Below are 21737 nucleotides of genomic sequence, written 5' to 3'. Positions count from 1 at the left end.
CTCACTGGGGTGAGGTGGTATCTCATTGTGGTTTTAATTTGCATCTCCCTTATTACGAGTGATGTTGAACATTTTTTCATATGCCTGTTGGCCAAAGTATGTGTTATTTTGATTTCCAGGATTCCTTGACTTTGGCGGTGAGAGTTAACCTGACTCTTAAAAGTGTTATTTTCTGATTTACTTGCCCTTTGGTCAGTCGCTGTATAGTTCTGTTACTCATTTTCTCTGTGGTGGGAAAGAGGTGAAAACACATTGGCTCCTTGTGCTGAAAAGTTTCTGAAAGGAATCACTGTTTCAGAGAGCCTGTGGTTCACAGAGCTCGCAGTGTTACCCAGGGTCAATGCTTGTGCCCTTCCCTTCGATTCCACACTCACATTCATCCAGCATGGGAACTGGGAGTATTAAACAGACCACTGAATTTAATGAAGTTTCTGCGTTTTGATTTGAATTTATCTCAACTCTTTACCATTTATACAAAGCTAGGAATGTCTGTATCATCATTGGCTAAATGTACCAAGTTAGTCTTATCACTTAGAGTATATTTCTTTCAGCAATTACCTAACAGGAGTAGAATTGTTGCCTTATCCTGGAGAGCATAACAAACACCCACTGTCTAGTGAGATAGAATCCTCTAAATATAAAGATGCAAAAAATATAATAACGGTAAGGTTCACAAGTAAATAACTTGATTTTCATATGATTTTTCATTATAATAGATTTCCTATTATAATAATATCTCATTTGAGATATTAGAAAGGGAAAAATCCCAACATTTACTTTATGATATCTGATACCTTATGACCTCATGGGTGTTATTTATGGTATCTGATACCATATGACCTAATGGGTGTTATTTATAAATACTTTGGCAATAGATGAAACTGGAGTTTTCTCATCTCTAGGTAACAGGGCTAGCTTTCATTCCTTTCAGAGATATTGATGATAAGAACATTGTTGGAAGCACTGGAAGTGTGTTACTGAGCTCTAATCATAAATTTCTCCAAGTCCATGATTTAATGGAAGATATTGAGGTATGCCTTGATTATTTGGGAACAAAATAGACAGGAACAGGAACACTTGGAGAATAGAAAGGATGCAGCACCTTAAAGGAAGTCACTTTAGATTTATGGCGGTGCCATTGTTGTTATTAATATCTTTACTAGGGACTTTTACAAGGAGATCCACCTTACACTTAGGAAAAGGCATTTTAGCTCTTAAACTAAATATCCTCTCCCCTAATCCCTTGTACGATGCCTCTATGGAAAAAGGAAGAGGAAGTCCTCGGAAGCTCCATCCCCTTGTCACTATCAAAGAAACTGAAAGGCATCATCAGTGGAAGGGCCATCTTAAATCTGAAGATTGATTGTCTTGTCTTCTAGATCATGCTCTGGAGAAATGCTAGCATGGAAATTCACTCTACCAGCCTCAACGTGAGCACAGATCATTTTGTCACAGTGAATGTCACTTCTCCGGAGAAATCCCTGATCGTGTGCATAGAGCCTGAAACCCCCCTTTTAATGACACTCTGTCTGGGATTCCAGTATCAGCCTAACCACACTTACTACCACCTGAACATCACCCTTCCAAAGGACCGAATGGAGCAAAAAGGTAAAAACACAATCAGATGTCAGAAACTGACTTTGTAATGCATTTTTTCCCTTCCTTTTTGGGGAACTCTTATTTTGAAATAGTTGTCAATTTTTAACTCTAGGCTTATTTTCTTGTTTGTAAAAATATTGTCACAGGATTCTTGAGAGCTTCACTCAAGAATGAAATGAGGGCACATAAGATAAAGGAAGATAAAGGAAGTGAGAAAGTATAAGTTTTATTTATGTACAAGCACAAGATTCCAGGGAAAGCTCCTTAAGGAAGAGAGTACCTCCTTAAACAAGGTGTAGTTTTGCTTTTTATTAACAAGCAGGGCCAATGAGGCAGCACTAAAAAGGCTGCCCTAGGAGCAGGGGCTGGCGCAGTCACAGTAGCATAGCATGGTTTCTCATGCAGCACACATGTCATTGGCATTTTAAATCTCCACCCAGGGGTATGTCACCATGTTAATGAAAACCTCAATGACTTGGTATCTGGTTTTTCTCATCCACTCACGAGTGGTCAACTGCTCTGTGCAGAGGAGTCCAGGCTCATGTGGGCTTCCTTAGCTGCAACTTCAAGGGTTCCTTGGAGCTGAAGAGTAATCCCATGAAAGTAGAGAATGCAGATAGTAATCAAGCAGGGCCTGAAACAGTATGCAGAAAGTGAGAGTGAAAACCATCTTGTGAAAGGAGATAGGAACAGAGAAAGTCTTGTAACAGTAAATTCCTGTAACTTATTCTTTGCTCTGACCTGTGTCCTCCCACTTGGGTTCACTCATAATGACAGCAGCAACAATAAGTGACCCTCCCGAAAAAAGGTTCTAATGATAGTTTTGATCCATTTGAAATGCGCCTGAGCCTTCTTTCTTTGTTTGAAGACAAGGAATACACGTGGGTGCTGACACCAGAGTGTCTGAAGTATGGGACCGGCACCTACTACATAACCCCTGTACTGAATAATAGCCAGGCACATGCTCAGCAGATGCCACCTGGTTCTCTGTGGTGACAGTGGTCACTTAGTGCTACTTCTGGAACAATCACAACAGCTCCTGGAAAAGCGAGGGGTGCCTTGTGAGGTGCCCACCACTCCTGGCTCTCTTCTCCTTCAACCCACACCAGATGCATCTGTTACTGCATTTGGGGTAGCCCAGAAAGAAAACTAGAAGGGCAACTAATCAGCCTGGGAAAATGGAAGAGACTGCTGTGTGGTGGGCAAGGAGATGCATCTCATTAGAGCAAGTTGTACTTGTTCAGATAGGAGAGGAAATTCTCCTTCCTTTCAGGGTTCTTTCTGGGGCTGGTTGGGCAATCAAATTGACATCAAGCAGCTCAGTAGGAGGAAAGAACAAATTTAGTTACATAAGTACAGAGAATTTACATTTTCATTCCCAGGCCAAGCTCTGACTGTAAATTCTAGAACAAATGAAACAGAGAGAGGGTTTATGTATTTCAAATTTATTATTAGAAAAAAACACCCACCACCATTCTTCTTACACCCTCCTTCCTTGCTCCTACCCCTCAGAGGGTATAGAGAGTGGAATAGGGGCCTGGGGTATCAAAGAGAAAGGAGAGTGTCTCACACCATGAAGAAAGGGTGAGGACAAGTTTGGATGCTCTAGGTATTTCCCTGGCCACAAAATAGGTTTCTGTGATAAAAAAGTTAGTTATGCAGAATTAGTTCTCCCTAAGTGTGGACAGTCTTCATTCTTTAAGGTCATAGAAACTTTCTCTTGAAGCTGCAGGGCCTCTATTAACCTTGGCTTCACATGCCCAGGTGACATGTCTCAGAAAAAGCCTATCTGAACACTTCACAAGGGGCCTACCCTTTCTTTCTTTCTCAAACATTAATCCAGGGTGAATCTGGCTATTCTAGATAAAATAAGAAAAGTAGCATGTGGAGCTATTACAATTCTAACAAGCATTAAATATGTTATGAGGAAACGAAACCAACTTCCTACTAAATAGAACTTTCTGATTTAAAAACAAGTTAGCAGATTCCTTACATACCAGGCCAGCTAGGGGGCAGAGCATCACCTTTGTAAGTATCACCCAGTTCCAGGTGTTGGGCACTTTAAAACATAACTGCTAGCATTGCACATCATTGATTCAGTGAGGTCCTCTCTGACTTCAATTCTCACTCAGTTGAACAGGGCAGGGTTCTGGAACCATGAGAGCATTCTTAAAAGATCTGAAAAAGTGTCATCCATATGGGAAACCCAGTCCTGCAGCACCTAATGATGTTCAGCCAATGATAGGCTGAGAGGTGACACTGATATATACCACATGGCCCTGATAGGTCATACCACACAGCCAGGTATGCAGTTGACGCTGGTGTCTAGGTTTGTGTGATCACACTCTCTCACATTCATGCAATAGTGAAATCACTTAAGGAGGCATTTCTCGGAACGTGTGTGTGGTAACTAAGACTGTAGAGGGAAAGAGGAGTGTCTGGAAGACACCTGCATCATGCGTGGACTCAAGAAGCGACTTCTGGATGATGTAGACAGTGCTTCCTAGGCAATCCTCACACTGGGAGCTGGTTAAAATGCAGGCTGTGAGGCGGTGCATCTGGGCGGGCTTAAGATCCTGCTTTTCTAACAAGCTCCCAGGTGATGTCAGTGTTGCCCACCAGGAAGAGGGCATTGGAAGTATCAAGACTCACAGCTTTCATTCCTGCTGAAAGACCCACTGATTACAAACTTTCCTTATGTTTTAGGTAGTTGTCACCCTGTCTGGATCTGAGGGACAGAAGGAGCCCCATCACCTTTGTGACCCCCAGAAAGCTGTCTTTGAAAGAGGGGCACTCTATGTCTTCCTCCTCCACACCCAGTCCTCTCTTGGGTAACTGCACAGCCTTCAACTATGCATGACAATTCTGGTATCAGCCCCTTTTGGTAAGACCTGCATCACACCAACTTGTTCTTTCTTCTCTGTGACCATTAGTATCCCAGAGAAAGACCAGCATGTAATCATAGTGAATAACAGTGTTGGGCCAAACAACAACAAATAACTAAGATTTACATTGTACAGCTGTCTACTAAAAAGAAACCCTGGAAAAGAAATACAGAAAATTGTTCACCATATGATTTTTTGTGATGGCAGAGTAATAGTTTTTTTTCTTAAATTTGCTTTAATCAAGATTGTAAGCAGCAAATAATAACAGTGGCATGTAGCCCGAAAGTGCCATAAATTAAAAGAGTCTCTAACTGTGACTCCATGCAGAAGACATTTTTAAAAAGCAAATTTAAGGGCAGGAAGCAGATCAGTGGTTCTCCTAATGTCAGCGTGAACCTGGATGACTGGGAAGAGACACAGGGAACTTCTGGGGTGATATCTTGATGGAGGTGATATTTACCCACACATGTACACTTGTTAAAATGCATTGAAATTACATTCTAAATGAGTGTCCTCTGTCATATATAAATTATATACCTTATAATTAAAATATGTAAGTTATATATTATTAAAAAGAAAGGAAAAGGTCTGTAGACTAAATTATTGCTAACAGTTATTTCTGGATCATAGGATTATGAATTTTTTAAGTTTTATTCAGTGTATACTTAAGAATTTTCAAAAATATTTGTAAGGAGTTTATTTTATCACTGTAAAGACATCTTTTCAATTTAAATAGATAAGTTTTACAGACAACATTTAAACTCACTCCAATATCATCTTTTCTAATTTTCTTACTAATCCTTATTACCAGGTTATAGCAATCTTAATTTTATATGTAGTCTTTGATTATAATATTATTAATATTTTTTTAAAGATTTATTTATTTGTACATACAGAACTGGGGTACAGGCCAGAGGCTCAGGGGCGGTGAGAGGCTTCACCAGAGACAGAGCGGGGAACAGAACAGGCAGATTGACGAAGTACACTGCTGAGGGGCGCAGCGGGCGGGTCAGGAGAGGTCTGCCACGCCATGTGGTCACCTCCGGGGCAGGCGGGAATCGAACTCATGCGGAAGCAGCCTTAGATTCTCAGTGCTGTGCCTTAACCCGCTGCGCCACCAGGGAGGGCCTATTAATATTATTTTTAATTCCAATGACTTTATGTTCATCAAGGATGAACATAATACGGTTTTCATATTTGCATTCTCAGCAACTAGTATAGTGTCATGATTATAGGAGGATTCAGTAAGTATTTGTAATTCATAATTACAGCTAAAATATAATATCAAATATTTTATAGCTAATTTCTCAGCTACTTGGAACTACCATCCCGTAAAAAACAGCCCACCAGCAGTTTTCTATTTAACAAATGATGAGATTTTCTGTATCTGCTAATTATAGCAAATGCCTCAACCAGATTTTTCTTTTTCTTATATATGAAAGAATAAACAAATAGAAGTTACCCCAGAAGTGTAAAATGTTCATGCCTGGTTTTTACGCAAATCAGAAAATGATTATTTTCTTCTTTTTATTTTATTTTGTTATTATACTTTGCTATTAAATGAAAGTTATTTTTTAGATTTATTTATTTATGCATACAGAACTGGGGTACAGGCCAGAGGTACAGGGTGAAAGGATTCACCAGAGACAGAGTGGGGAGTAGAACAGGCCCACTAACGAAGTACACTGCTGAGGGGAGCAGGGGGTGGGTCAGGAGAGGTCTGCCGCGCCATGTCGGTCACCTCTGGGGCAGGCGGGGATCGAACTCATGCTGAAGTGGCTTTAGCTTCTTAGTGCTGTGCTTTAACCTGCTGCGCCACCAGGGAGGGCACTAAATCAAAGTTTTAATAGCATAAAATGTACTAGTGTAGTTTAAATCAAATGTAATTTAGTCACCTGGGAAGTTATAAACTGTCACAGTAAGAGAATTCCCAGAAATATTTTGGCTTTAAAGAAGCTCATACTCTTCACAAAGAAAATAACCTTACAGCAAAATTAAAGATTTTAACCAAAGGCAGTTGCACGGTTTCATAACATTAAACATAGACTCGTGGAGAAATAGCACCATTACAATAAAGAGAAAATTAACTAGTTACAAAATGGAGTCAAATAGTCTGACCAAGTAAATGTCTTAGAGGACAAGTTTAATGACCACTGAAGTTAATAGAGAAATTAACAGAGTAAAACATTGTGGTTGGAAAGAGGATGAAACCTCAAGGCCTGTAGGCCTGTGAATCAAGAGGAAGTCACAGACCCAATTAAAAGAAGTCAGTAACGGAAATGTTAAAGGCCATTCCCCACATCCCTCAGATCTGGGTGATGACAGACAGAGGCATACAAGGTACTTAAAGCAGTGGCAGGGAACTATTACAGACCAAACAAGAAAAGTTAATATGTACACACGCTGACCTTTCCATAAATCACTGAAGTACACAGTCTGGTGTTTAGTATGTGAGTTCTCTTAGAGATTGGAAGGGAAAATGGGATCAGAGTTCATTTCTTGCTTTAGTTCTTCCCTGGCATTGTAGAGAATCATTTCCTTGAGACTCACTGCAGTAAAGGCTGCTTCTTACAAACAGCTGATTCATGCCCACCTACCTAACATGACCATCTTCATTTTACTATAGGTCTGTAAACCACGTCATAGTCACTGATGTGGAAGCATAAAGGAAATGGCATTTCCTGTGCAATTGTTGGCTAGCGGTGGACCTGGGAAACGGCACGCATGATCAGATCTTCATACCAGCCTCTAATATAAAGCTCTTTTCTTGCAGGTATTTTGGGAAATGATGTCCTATAGGTCTCTGAGATGCTCTTCTTTTACTCCGTTCTTTTTTCTTTCTATTCCTCCAACTGGATACTTTGAATTGACCTACCATCAAGTGTGCTGATACTTTCTTTACCTGTTCATATCTGCAGTAGAATCACTCCAGTGAAATTTTCATTTCACTTAAGGTATTTTTCAACTGAAAATTTTCTGGTTGGTTCCTGAAAAATAATTTCTGTGTCTTTATTGATAATCTCCATTTGACAAAACATTGTTCTCATTTACTTTCCTTTAGTTCTTTGGACAATTCTGGGGGATTGAGGGCTGCCTGGTGTGTATATGTATGTGTGGTACTTTCTTGTTTTTTTTCATGTTTTGTGATCTTTTGTTGAAAACTCGCCATAGTAATATCTTGCATAATAGAATGTGGCAACTCTGGAAATCAGATTTCCTTCCTTCTTCTTCCAGAATTTGTTGTTACTGCTGTTATCATTTCTTTGATAACATTTCTCAACTCACTCTAAGATCTGTAATCTTTGTCATAAGTATCATGAGGTTTTTGCTCAGTTGGCCTAGTCATCACTTAAAGAGATGTCTTGAAACGCTAGGAAACAATAAGCTTCTCAGTCCTTGCTGAGAGATTTTGTGTGAATGGGTGCTACCCCTGCAACACTCAACAAGGCAAGTGACAAATCTGCCTGAGCCTTAACTCCTGCTTGCTGCAAGCTTCAAGGTCATTTGGGGAGGAGAGCTGGCATGAGTCTTCTAGTTTCCCAGCAATATGTCAGATTTTTAAAACTACTACAGACTTCACATTTTCCAGCTTCTTCTTTTAAGCTTTTTAGTTAGCCAATTTTCCGCCCAACATATCAGTGGTACCTATGAAGTTAATCATTGCCTCCAAACATTTTTGAGAATGCCCTAAAGGAAAAAGCATTTTTCACTGGGGGGATACCTAGTCAGGTCAAGTAATAGTCTTGCAAGTGGATTTTTTCCAATCTCTGTAAGTGGGTATTTGAAAGAACTCCAACCATTTTCTGCCCCCTCACGTGACTTTTGGGCTGTCACTTTCAGAATGAAATATCTTGCCTTTCCCATTCACTTACCTTTTTATACATCTGTTCTCCATGATCATAGAAAAGTTCACCCAGGATTATCTATGTCTCTCAGTTGCAACTTGACATGCCTAGAACCAACTTACAAGAGTCAAGCAGCTCACTTGCTGTCTGACCCTGCTTCTTTGCAACATAGTCACCAATATTATGTTCTGAAAAATAAGTGATTCTACCACCAAAAGAAATGAGCAAGGTGTGGACGCACTGTTTGTGACATGTTTCTTTTTAATATATTCCACTGCCCTTACTTTCAGGGCTAGGAAGAGTCATGCCTTCATTCTCCTTTGCAACTCTATTATTAGAGTACTCTCTCTCTCTTTATTTTTTTTAAAGGTTTATTTATTATGCATACAGAACTGGGGTATAGGTCAGAGGTACAGGGGCAGTGAGAGGATTCACCAGAGACAGAGGGGGGAGAAAAACAGGCAGGCTGACGAGATACATTGCTGAGGGGAGCAGTGGGTGAGACAGGAGAGGTCTGCTGCACCATGTGGATCACCTCCAGGGTGGGGATCAAGCTCACACCTAAGAAGCAGCCATAGCCAGCTTCATGGTATGGCATTTTAACCCATTGTGCCACCAGGGAGGGCACAGGGTACTCTTAACTTTCCCCACTGCTCTCATTCTTTAATAAAGCAGCCTTCAGAACACATTAGGGTCTTCACCGCCATGATAATTTTCCATCCTTGGATAATCATACTTCGATTGCTAAATAAATACTTATACCTGAGAGAGAAATAACTTTGGGATGATTTTAAGTGTTAAGGATGAATGTTGATGCAATGCTTTTTTCAGTGGGGCCATTTGCTGTGACCTGGTCTGGACTGCTTATCAGCATCCAAACTGCTGTCATCCTTTTCCCAATCTGGTGATTGGACGGCTCTTCCAGATGACTTAACTGTGGGAACCTCTGCCTCAGTTTCCCCGCATTCATCCCTTCTGTCTCTCAGATGCTTCTTTTGAGCCTTTCTCTCTCACACACAGCTGTTGAGGTAAGCTTGGCATCAGGTTTTAGGTCAATAACATGCTGCCTTTGCTCATGTAGTAGAAAGCAACCTTTTAGAAGGCTCTTAAGGTCATCTTACCATTTAAGCCTTTCCCTAATTCCTGTCCCCTGAACTTTAACCCATTGTTTCTCTTATTTTACTTTGGTTATGAAGTATCCTGAGAACTGAATGTGAATAGAGAGCACACTCCCTGGAGTTTAGTGTTGGATATATGATAAAACTGCTGCTTCTTTCTGTCTTTATTCTCTCCTAACACTAGTTTTGAAGCTACATTGAAAAATGTAATGAAATAGAAAACTAAAGTTCTTTATCTATGCATATGTCCCTCTGGGTAAAGAAACAGCCTCATCACTGTCTACAGTTGATACTAGTCCTAAGTGATGTAAAGCACACTAGTATTTCTCAATTTGGTGCTACATTCTTCGCCTTCTCTTTTATTATGTAATAAACCTACCCTTTGGGATATATACATTTTTTTAAAAGTCCCTCATGATAGTTTGAGAGGGGCTCTTTAGGTAGCTTTAGTCTTTGTTTTGTCAATATTTAACAACACGTACTCAAAGAAAATGTTCAACAAATCCCTATGAATAATTGCTTAATGAAACTTTTTTTTTTTGGTCCACATTTGAATTCTTTGACAGAAAAATATTCTTCATCATCACCTGGTTCAAGAGATAAGAACAATCCCGTCTGTGTAGCTCTAGCTATGAACAGTCCAGTTAAGTGCCCAGAAAGAACTGTGAAAGAGAACAAAATCCTCAAGCTGATAGCAGATATTTGGGGTATGAAGAGGAAAATGGTAACATGTTGATTCTGTAGCACATTTCCCAATGAGGTAAGGAGGAGCAAGAATAAAATGGAAAATGCAGAATGGAGGCATGGTATCTTAAAATGCTCCCCTTGAAAACTCTGAGTTCCAGTAAATAAAGTAGCTGCTAAAGGGAAATACTCCTGAAGTTGGATCCTCAGATATAAATTAGTACTTAAATAAATCACTTTCTGTACCTACAAAATGTAATGGTACGACTTGAACTGATTCCTTCACAGGGTGGAAGAAAAATAAATACTCTCCAGAAAATGCTTCCCTGTAAGGGTGGGATAGCTGATTAAGTTCCTCTAGTGTCTGATTTTCTTCCCTCAACCACAGAAGACAAGTGATGAGTTTGCATGCTCTCCCTTCTTGTGCTCTCCCTTCTTGTGAACATAGTCTCATAGATGGATCCATAGTCTCCATAGCTGGAGGAGGGAGAAGAATGAAAATGAGGAAAGACTGGTTTCTGAGATTTTCTGTATCTTAGGTAAAATTTACATTGTGGGAGGATCTGTTGATGTAGGTAGATATCACTAAGAGTCACATGTATTGGCTTATCCATTTGTAACTGCTAGGCTGCACCATTTTTTTAACTTGAAAAATATAGGGAGGAAAGGGTATAGAAGGTTTCTAAGTTAACCACTCAATCATGCTATTTTGTCTTCTTTCCACTAGTACAAATCCTCTTTCCTGTCCTATTGACGTCTACAATCTACTCTGCACAGAACTCCAATAGATTTTACCACCATCAAGCAATTTGAAAGAGTTTTTCTCATGGTCTCTCAGAGATAAAAATTCTTAAGCATTTCTACATCTGGGCCAATCGCACCTTCCTTCCTAACCTGTATGGAGATTACAGAGGTAAGAGCACAGTCTTTGGGTCCAGCCTGGGAAATGTGCGGTGCACTTTGTTTTCCAAACACCTCTCCTGTGACTTGTTAGAACTCTGGAGAGGGCAGCAGGTTTTCTCAATATGGTTATACCTGTGTGGGTACCCAAGGTCCACTCCCTGGACCTAATATAAGCAGGTTCAGATTTATGTCCATTTGCCTAAGGAGCGTCACATCTGTAAGGATGATTCCCACTGGTGAGTCTCACAGGAAACTCATATACATGATGATAATTTATTCACTTTCAGCCTGGAAAGTGGCTGGAGTGAGCCCATAAATTAAAACTTTCCTAGTAAAGGACTGTGTTTTGATATATGTAGTTGTGACATACATCTGAGCAGGAGTGAGCCTATTGCTTTAAATCATAAACTGTTATAAACCAGTCACCTCAATTTTTAAAAATTAAGAAAGAAAAAGGTTTAAAAAAGCTTTCCCATCAACCCAAATGCTCATGATTAGATGACTGGATTAAAAAAGATGTGGTACATATATACAATGGAATATTACTCAGTGATCAAAAAGATAAACTCATGCCTTTTGCAGCAACATGGATGGAGCTGGAAGGGATCGTGCTTAGTGAAATAAGCCAGAAAGACAAAGAAAAATACTAGGTGGTTTCACTCATAGTAGGAGTAGAAAGGACCAGGGGGACAAATAATAATATTGAACAACTATATACCAGAGACATTTTACAGGGGTGGAGTGGAGAGTAGGATCAGAAATGGTGTGTAGGGGGGTGAAGTGCCGTGGACTATGGTGATGGCATACAGGTGTTTTGGTTATGGGAAGCCCATGGGGATTACAACTGAGATGGAAAAAGGCACAAAATGATGTAAAATAAACATATTATTTTTAAAAAACTTTCCTAATAGCTTGTGTTTAATCACATTTAGGAAATGAACATTTCTTCATGGGATATAATTAATATTTATCTTAAACCAGCTTTTTATCATTTGACTTTCTCCTAGGTAGAGAATATCAGAATTCTGTCATGATTGTATATTCATTTCAGAAATTCCTGAAATTTTGAGAGTCGTCACACCTATCTTTCTCTTTTGTCTTCTGCAGAACCCCAAGTCTTATAATAACCACTGCCAACCTCTCCCTGCCAAATTTCCCTAATTCTAATGATGCCTGTCCTAATCCAACTTCCTTTGTCTTCTTTCTCCTCTCTCCAGGGTTGTCCACAAGTGTTGTCCTTATACTTACTATTCGGTGTTACTTCTAATCAGAATTATTTACCTCCCACTCAGACTACTTCATTTACACTTAATTCTAAATGAAACACGAAAGCTTCCTGATGGCCTTCATAGGATTATAATTAAACATGGGGAAGCCCTAGTCTTGAAAGCCAGCTATCTCAAAGAAGGATTTCTTTTGTTCTTGCATGCATATACTGTGTATAAGGAGATGTAGCTTAGTTAAACAATTTCACGACCTTATTAAAACTATTTCACTCCCTAGTGGCACAGAGAGTACCAAGCTGCCAGCTACTTAGTGTGAGTTCTATCCTTGGCCAGAGAGCTGACCCACATGGCGCAGCAGACCTCTCCTGTCTCCCCAGTGCTCATCTCAGCAGTGTATCTCAGTCAACGTGCCTGTTCTGCTCCCCATTCTGTTTCTGGTGAATTCTCTCCCTCACTGGCCTACACCCCTGTTCTTATATGCCTAAGTAAATTAGAATTTTTAAAATAAATTAAAAGTTTATACTCAAAAGATTTTGCATGACTTTATATAAATTTCTCACTGCCCTTCCAGGTGAAACTCAAAGCTTTTCATCTATTCCTCATGTAAATATCTGAGTATTCATGGGATATTAGTATTTTTAGACTTAGAAAGTATCTAAATTTGAAATTTCTCAAAGCATTTTTGGACTACTAATTTCTGAAAATGCATTTCAACCACTTTAAACAACGCCCTGTTTATATTTTTGCCCATTCTCATGTTTTATATTGCAGCCATCAATTCTTTTAAAATCATGTAACAACAATACAAATAGCCAATTCAGCTATACAGTTTCCCTGGCTTGGTTAACACCCATCATAGAAGCCACTGGCACTGCCCTCTCATTACAGTCATCTTCTCCCTTTTCTGACTTAGTGAACTCAACCCATTTCAGTAGCTTTGCAGATGTGAGCTCATTAAATGTTCATGTCAGTTCATGGGGAAATACTAAGTGGTAGTGTAGAGACTCCGGAAGAGTTAGAATTACTTCAGAGACAAGAGTTTGAAGGGGAGAGGGCAAAAGTTTTAAGGACTCTTGATGTTCTCTGTTATTCCCAGGTATTTTCTTTACTTCTGTAAGACTTAACAGTTCAACTTCACTTCAGACATCCAAGAAGGCATTTGCCTGATCTGTCATCTCACAGGTCATCTGTTATCTCCTCATCTGTTACTACCTTCATACAGGTAAATTGAAAATGTTAGATGTAAGTTCTCAAGACTACAATGAGCTGTTGCTGGGACTTTACTAGAACGTGAATTCAGTTAAAGAACTTATTTTCCACCTAGTGGTTCTTTCAGTTTTCTGTAGCATTAATTCTAAAAAATGAGTGCATTTGTACACCTGTATTACCCCTATGCAAGGTAATAGTAAGTGGTTGAAAATACAGCGAACACAGCAAATACTAACAACAAAAAATACAGATGACTGCACCCAAAGAATATATATATATATTTTAAAGATTTATTTATTTATTCGTACAGAACTGGGGTATAGTCCAGAGATGCGGAGAGTGAGAGGACTCACCAGAGACAGAGTGGGGAGCAGAACAGGCAGATCAACGAAGTACACTGCTGAGGGGAGCAGCGGGCGGGTCAGGAGAGGTCTGCCGCGCCATGTGGTCACCTCCGGGGCAGGCGGGGATCGAACTCATGCAGAAGTGGCTTTAGCTTCTCAGTGCAGTGCTTTAACCCGCTGCACCACCAGGGAGGGCCCACCAAAGAATATATTTTAGGATAAACATAATATTTTGTTTTCAGGTTTGATAACAAATTTAGATGTTTGATTAAGCAATAGGAATAAGAACGTGACTAATTTAAGTTGTAATAGAGAAGGCCAACTTTCCATGGAAAAATTAAGTAGCAGCTGGTAACTACAGAGCATAACCCATTGGGTCCAAGTTAAATTTGACAAGTGCCCAGATGAATGCTTTTTTTAACTGCATTCATCTAGTGTTTCTAACACTGCAGAGAGAGAGACTGGCTTATCTTTCGGGCAAGCAGCAGTGACTGGTGTGTGTGTTTAGGGTTGCCAACTTAAATGGCAGAGGGGGAGATTCTTCACTAGAAAGAAACATTCTGGACATGAGCATAATCCTCATTAGTTTTGTCATTTAACATGAAGCTTATTTCTCTACTTAAGAAAAACTTGGCACAATACCACTACGACCGGGACAAGTAAGGAGTCTGAGGAGCACAAGTTATTCTACTCGTAAAGTTTACTGATTATACACAGGTATTCTCACAAACTCCCCCTTTACCTCTACATCCTCGTATGTCTGGAACAGAACTCAGACTAATGCACATAGGAGAGAAAACCTTAACTAGAAACCGTTTACACCACTAATCAGGCTTAAGAACATTCTGCCTTCATCATACTCTAGGTATGTGCTCATCAAGGCTTAAACTTAAATTTCATATTTTAGGAATCTAGAATTGATCATTTTACAATGTGACCAAGCAATAAAGCCTAAACATTATGTAGCTAAAATTCCTTAAGTGAAACCATACCATACTCACCCTTTAAATCCGAGTGAGGTCGGTTTCTGGTAGGGATGTTCAATTATACCAAGATAAATTCAGGTACCCAATGGGCGCTATTTCTGATGTTTCCCCATAGGGAAAGTCGTTTTAGTGGTCAACATCCTGCACCACTAAGCCATTTAAGGATTTTCCTGAGCAGTGTCCCAGATCATGGTAGGTTCTTAATATACAGAAAGTGGGTCTGTGTGGTTTGCCAGCTTAAGTCCATCTAGCCTGCTCTTGGGCCTAGGTCTAGAACCATAAAGAACTATAACTGAGTACCAAATCACTTATAATGAGAGGTGGGGTTTGGGGAACATGCCTTTCTGAGTGACCTAGTTGCTAAAGCAGAAAACTAAGAAATGCCTCACATGTATCAAAACTTAATTGGTGGCCCTCCCTGGTGGCGCAGTGGGTTAAAGCACTGCACTGAGAAACTAAAGCCACTTCCGCATGAGTTCGATCCCTGCCTGCCCCGGAGGTGACCACATGGCGCGGCAGACCTCTCCTGACCCACCCGCTGCTCCCCTCAGCAGTGTACTTCGTCAATCTGCCTGTTCTGCTCCCTGCTCTGTCTCTGGTGAATCCTCTCACCCTCCGCATCTCTGGCCTGTACCCCAGTTCTGTACGAATAAATAAATAAATCTTTAAAAAAAAAAAAACTTAATTGGTGACACTCCTCATTCACCCCTAGTTTATTACTTTTATTCAGTGCTGTTGAGCCTATCAAATTGATGGCTACTGCGACAGAACCAACTGCTACAGACCAGTGTAGTGGGGGAGGCTGGCCTTCATTTCCAAGATGAATTAAATGAGACACTTGCTAGCCAAACAATGCAGACTTTTGCCAATACTCTCACATCCGTAAGAGTAGGCGGGCCACATAAGTCATTAGGTGTTTGACCTAAAAGGCTTCAGAGAGGCTAAATTTCAGCAGTGGGCATGCCAGGGAAACTGACGTAAGAGGAACTAACAATGGCGAACCTGTACACCAGGTTCATCAACTCAGAAGCTGTGATAAAAGTAAACTCAACTGTCATCTACCTTAAGGGATTCTTGGTTCTACTGGCAACACTTCAGTTATGGAACCTGCTACATCATAACCCCAGGCTGCAGGTTACTGGCAGAACTCCTGGGATGAAGGGTGGGCTCCTTGCTAGTCATCTTGATCCTGCTGACAGGCTATGCCATTGCTGTAAGGCCCCACTCCCAAGGTCTTTGTGTTCCTTTGTAGACTATGTATAGTCTTGTACTCATACTACTTTCCTTAAGTCACTATGTGGAAAACCATCTGTGCAAGTGGACAGCGAGTGTTAAGAGAAAAGGCAGTGGAATAAAATACTGGTTTTAATTATAAATTCATACTTAATTGTAACTAAACCTCAATGTCTGTCTCTTCATCTCTAAAATGGGGATAAAACTTAGCTCACAGGATAATGTAAAGGTCTAATTTATTGAAAGTGGCAAAATGCAGAATTTACACAATATGAAAGTTCTTAAGCATAGCAGTTTTTTTTGTAAAGTTGTATTTATTGAGGTAAATTTTACAACACAATACATGCCTTAGGGGCATAGGTTTACACCTCCACAAATGCATTTCATCATGTCCACCACCATGACCTGGTAATCATCCACTGGACCCCACCTACACAGGGATTTACATGGCCGTTAGCCCGTGGCTTCAGCATAGGCCTTGTCATCCACTATTTCCATAGCAAGAACTGCAAGTAGGCTCCCCTGCTCTCTTCTCCTCTGACTGGACTTTCCCTTTCAGTTTAACCTGCTGTTCAGATGGATCATCTCTTGACTACAGAACTTTTTTCAGTTTAGCAGTGACTGCTGTTGGCCTCCTGATGGGAACCACTCCAAACAAGTTGAAAAATCCAACATAATTCTATTTGATTTAGTCTATAAGGGAAAATTGCTTCTAAATCCAGCTTCTGCTGCGCTGCACACTAGAAAAAGGAGACAGACCCACTGTCATTCTGTTTTATGTACCACGACATGTAGCTTTCAAATGACTGTTACTTTTAGAAATCTGTCCATTTCTTTTTTAAAGATTTATTTATGCATACAAGAACTAGGGTACAGGCCAGAGGTGTGGTGGGTGAGAGGATTCACCAGAGACAGAAAGGGGAGCAGAACAGGCAGATCAACTGAAATACACTAATGAGGGGAGCAGCAGTAGTCAGGAGAGGTCTGCCATGCCATGCCATGTGCGTCAGCTCCCTGGCTGGGAATCAAATTCATGCTGTAGTGGCTGTGGATCCCTTCATAGTGCTGTGCTTTAACTGGTAGCGCCACCAGGGAGGGCCCATAGCAATCTGTCCATTTCTAAGAAGAGAGTCCCACATTACTGCTTATATCCTTAACCTTGTTACAATGGACACTGAACCAAACTGACCTTAACATGATTTGTTTCTGCTTTCTCTATGGCCCTTTAAAGTTTACAATATAAGTTTGACTTTAAAAAATAGGAAGGTACATCTCACCCGCTGCTTCCCTCAGCAGTGTACTTCATCGGTCTGCCTCTTCTGCTCCCCACTCCGTCTCTGGTGAATCCTCTCACACCCACACTTCTAGCCTGACCCCAGTTTTTGTATGTATAAATAAAAATATATCCTTTAAAAAATAACGCAGTGGGTTAAAGGACAGCACTGAGAAGCTAAAGCCACTCCCACATGAGTTCGATTCCAGCCTGCCCCAGAGGAGATCCACATGGCAAGGCAGACCTCTCCTGGCCCGCCTGCTGCTCCCCTCAGCAGTGTACTTCATTGACCTGCCTGTTCTGCTCCCCTTTCTGTCTCTGGTGAATCCTCTCACCTTCCACATCTCCGGCCTGTACCCCAGTTCCATATGAATAAATAAATCTTTAAAAAAATAGTAATAATAATAGGGCCATCCTTGCTGGCACAGTGGGTTAAAGCACAGTACTACAAAACTAGCATCAGCCACTTCACGAGTTCGATCCCCAGCCAGGAAGATGACCCACACGGTGTCTGATCTACCTGCTGCTCCCCTGTCTGACTACCTGTTCTGCACCCCACTCTGTCTCTGGTGAATCCTCTTACCACCCCTGCACCTCTGGCTTGTACCCTAGTTCTGTATGCATAAATAAATATTTTAAATAAATAGATAAATAAATGGAAAAAAAATACAACTTTAAAAATCCATATTAAATAAAAGCCCATTTTCTCTGGCTAACCTGTTAAGATTTTATTGGAATCCTTCTCTGTTTAGAGTAGGTTGTTGGCATAGCAGAAGTATTTATTACCATGTCTGATAGATATTTATTTTTTCACTCTGTGTAGTTCCTACATTTAGTTTATATTTTTCAGAATTGCCTAAACATACATGAGCTACAAATCATTTAATTCCATTGCAACTCACCAGTTTTCTTCTCTGAAAGCTCTTAAAGTCATATTTTTTTTTTTAAAGATTTATTTATTTGTGCATACAGAACTGGGGTACAGGCCAGAGGCTCAGGGGCGGCGAGAGGCTTCGCCAGAGACAGAGTGGGGAGTAGAACAGGCAGATCAACGAAGCACACTGCTGAGGGGAGCAGCGGGCGGGTCAGGAGAGGTCTGCCACGCCATGTGGTCACCTCCGGGGCCAGCGGGAATCGAACTCATGCGGAAGTGGCTTTAGCTTCTCGGTGCTGCACTTTAACCTGCTGCGCCACCAGGGAGGGCCTAAAGTCATATTTTTATACCCTTAGTCATCATTCTTGTTCTTCTATTCACTCAAAAGTATTTTTCATTGTTTTTGCTTTTCTCCCTGGTAAATACCAGGTTGTTTTTCTTTGTTAGCATATCCAAACATTAGCATGTAACTTACCTTTTTAAGTAAAATTAATCTGTCAGTGTTTAAACTCAGAAGTGTTTTGTCTTTGCAGGTTATTTGCTTTAGAGCCTATCCTGGGTGCCTTTCTGATCCTCACCAGTGTGATCTTGATGGTACTTGTGATCATTAACCTTTGTTTCTGTCATTCTAATGAGTTTTGGTAAAGAAAGTCCCTTAATGTAGGTAATTCTCTAGCTTGGTTATTGCAAAATATTTTATCATAGCTCAACTATGCTGCTCTTAGGATTATAAGCCAACAATGTAGCTTATGAGCATGTCCCTTTTTATTAGTCATCATCACTGCCATTTTCTGAGGATACCCAATTTGCCCAGTTCTCTACCCACTGTACTATAAAAAGCTAGCTCTCAACTACTAGGTAGCAAAACCTAGCATTCCAATGCTAGTATCTTCACTATTCATATTTATAATTTCTTTGTATCTTTGGTACTTTTTCCTCTAACATTAGCAACAATTCTGATTTCTTACCTTTTTGCTTTCAAACAGACTCGGAAAGAAACTACACGGATAAGTGTGCTGCCACAGAAGCTCTCGAGTTTGTTAGGAATCCAGTGCAGCAGTACACAGTGAAGTTTTACAAGGTGAACTATTCTAATTTACTTAATTTGGCTTACTACTTATCTTTGCATGGTGTAATTAGAAGTTATAATTGTTAAAAAGGAATCAAAATCCTCTTGGCAACAAGTTCTTAGGCTTATGGGTCTTGGCACTAACAGGAAAAGGTTAAATCTGCAAGAGTGATGCAGGATCAACCACCTATGCTGCCAAGAACACTCACCACCTGTGTTCCAGGAGGGCTATGGGAAACAAGAATGAGTCAGGCATGACCTCACTGCAGTTTATTAAAAATAAAAGATAAGACCCTCCCTGGTGGCACAGTGGGTTAATGCAGCACTAAGAAGCTAAAGCTACTTCAGCATGAGTTTAATCCCCATCCAGGGAGATGACCACATGGCACGGCAGATCGCTCCTGACCTGCCTGCTGCTTCTCTCAGCAGTGAGTTTCATAGATCTGCCTGTTCTGCTCCCCACTCTGTGTGTGGTGAATCCTCTCACCGCCCCTGCAACTCTGGCCTGTACCCCAGTTCTGTATGCATAAATTTTTTAAAAATCTTAAAAAAAAAAGAAAGATAAAAAGCATGAGATCTGGCTGATAGGGAGCCCTGTTACCTGTAGCAGTTACCAAGCAAACTTAGATGACATCAGGCTTAAGTACACAGATATATAAAGAGAGGAAAATAAGCTTCATACTACTGCAGGCATTTGTATTACCCAGAGAGCCAACAGTGCAGGCTTGCTCTGGCTTGTGCCAGCATGGACTTTTCACTTTAAAATACTATCCACTGAAACCAAAAATGATACCTCATCATTTAAACAAGCAGTAGAGAAAGCAGAGCACAGAATCTTTAATTTTATTGTCACCTACTGAGCTATGAGATACAAACCAATCAAAAACATTAAGTTGCTTGAAGTGTACAGATATGCTACACAGGAGCCAAAGTCTTACCTTCCAATCCAAGGCCATCCCTGTGAAGGACGGTCTCAGCTAGGGGGCAAAGGAGCATGTAGGTTACAGTAAGTCTCTTCTATCCAGGAAAGCAGTGAACAGCTATAGATAGCCACATGGGCACCAAACTCGTAGCCAAGATCAGTTTTTAAAGGTTCTCTTAATCATAAAGTTTTCAAATGAAAACAGGAACCCCTCTTCTCCTGTAGGCTTTCCAGCTCACTACCCAAGACACTTGAGTACTTCTATTAAGGCAACTGGAAGCCCACCTTAATCTTGAATGGTGACTTCTGTCCAATATGTGGCCTGTCCTTCCTTTGCCAGTAATGCGATCCAACAGAACACACTATAGGGAAAAACAGGAATTTACAGTGCTGCTGTCCTATGGTAAAAGGAAAACAGCACTTAAAATAAAGCAAAAGGCCACAGAGGGCTCCCTGAGAATCCAGTAGAACTAAGAGGCCTTCAACTTTCAAAATAAACTTTTGCCACTGGATCCAGGTGGAACAGTGCCCTACAGCAAGGAGTAGTGTATATGCCAGTGAGAGGACCCAGCTTCCAAGAACAGTTACAATGGCTTCCTGAGTCATTTTCTCTCCCATTCTTATTTGAGTGAGAATATACACAACTTGGCTCTCTCACTCACCATAAATCCCACTCAACAGAGGGGTTTTTTTCTAGTCTAGAATCTCAGCACAGGGCTGAGACACATGAAGTGCTCTTCTTCGTTGCCCAGCCACCTTGCAAGATCTCCCCATAGGGCTTACACCTTCTCACACCCTTCTGGAGAGGTGGTGGGATGGGCAAGGAGAGAACCTGGGATCACACTGATAGGAAATGGACAAGCACAGGCGCCAGGAGCCGCTGCTCCAGCCTCAGTGTCCAACTGTTGGTCTCTTAGGAGCAACAAAGAACTGGAAAGCAGCAGGATGTGGTAGAACAGGGAGAGAGCCCAGAAGAAGAGTTTGCTCAGTGATGGTTAAGAGATGAAACAGGATTTCATGGAGAGTCTTTGTTACAAGGAGAAACTGCTCAGTCTCCACTCCCAGAACTTGGACACAGTCTGGTTTAAGAGGCCTATGTTTTCTTTTTCAACTCTTCAAATCTCCGGGAAAGATCATCAAAGTCAATGTCCTCAGATGCTGAGGTGCTGGCACCAGCAGATGCAGTTGGTAGTGTGTCTGGCACAGATGGCAACTCTGGTAGCACAAAGTTGTCATAGGATACATCCACAGGTCTGGGAGGGGGCTTTGCAGAGGCTTCTGGCTTGGGTCCAGGACCTAATTAATGTAAGGCAAGGAGCAGTGTTACGAACACCAGAGAAGTGTCTCAAATCCTCAAAGCGCACAACCCACTTTGGCAAAAACATTAAATTTTAAAGGTCAAATCTGGAGAACAATTAAGAGCTACATTTTCTAACTGGAACTGAATCCTAACTTTTATTTCCTATTGGTGAGAACAAAAGTTTCACTTTCCCTTCGAGATATAGTGCTTAGGACTTGGTACACAGGGGTACATTTGTACAAATGGCTCCCTTTTACAAGCTCTGAT

General features: G+C 40.8%; 2 protein-coding genes across 6 annotated transcripts in view; one reads left to right on the top strand and one right to left on the bottom strand.

The window, feature by feature from the left end:
- Positions 1-19574, top strand: part of PKD1L3 (polycystic kidney disease 1-like 3) — a 27567-nt gene extending 7993 nt beyond the window's left edge. The window contains 23 exon segments of the mRNA XM_012730470.1: positions 903-1031; positions 1380-1608; positions 2468-2578; positions 2581-2660; positions 4306-4450; positions 4453-4483; positions 7111-7259; positions 8367-8558; positions 9161-9226; positions 9229-9351; positions 9411-9431; positions 10014-10154; positions 10859-11044; positions 13357-13502; positions 14322-14359; positions 14361-14408; positions 14410-14472; positions 15813-15959; positions 15961-16012; positions 16592-16621; positions 16623-16690; positions 17160-17162; positions 18713-19574. Coding sequence (XP_012585924.1) covers positions 903-1031; positions 1380-1608; positions 2468-2578; positions 2581-2660; positions 4306-4450; positions 4453-4483; positions 7111-7259; positions 8367-8558; positions 9161-9226; positions 9229-9351; positions 9411-9431; positions 10014-10154; positions 10859-11044; positions 13357-13502; positions 14322-14359; positions 14361-14408; positions 14410-14472; positions 15813-15959; positions 15961-16012; positions 16592-16621; positions 16623-16690; positions 17160-17162; positions 18713-18824 — 2310 coding nt within the window. The 3' untranslated portion in view covers positions 18825-19574.
- IST1 (increased sodium tolerance 1 homolog (yeast)) overlaps positions 16678-21737 on the bottom strand; it is a 20202-nt gene continuing 15142 nt past the window's right edge. For 4 of the 5 annotated variants that reach the window (XM_004690412.2, XM_012730701.1, XM_004690414.2 and 1 more), the window contains one exon: positions 20062-21466. In XM_004690412.2, coding sequence (XP_004690469.1) covers positions 21264-21466 — 203 coding nt within the window. In that variant the 3' untranslated portion in view covers positions 20062-21263. Of the gene's footprint in view, positions 16773-20061; positions 21467-21737 lie in introns of those variants that run through there. The other variant, XR_001145892.1, reaches the window with a different exon arrangement.

Source organism: Condylura cristata, unplaced genomic scaffold (genome assembly GCF_000260355.1).
Source record: "Condylura cristata isolate star-nosed mole 26May11 unplaced genomic scaffold, ConCri1.0 scaffold00028, whole genome shotgun sequence".
Classification (NCBI taxonomy): Eukaryota; Metazoa; Chordata; class Mammalia; order Eulipotyphla; family Talpidae; genus Condylura; species Condylura cristata.
This window is presented reverse-complemented; position numbering and strand designations above follow the sequence as displayed.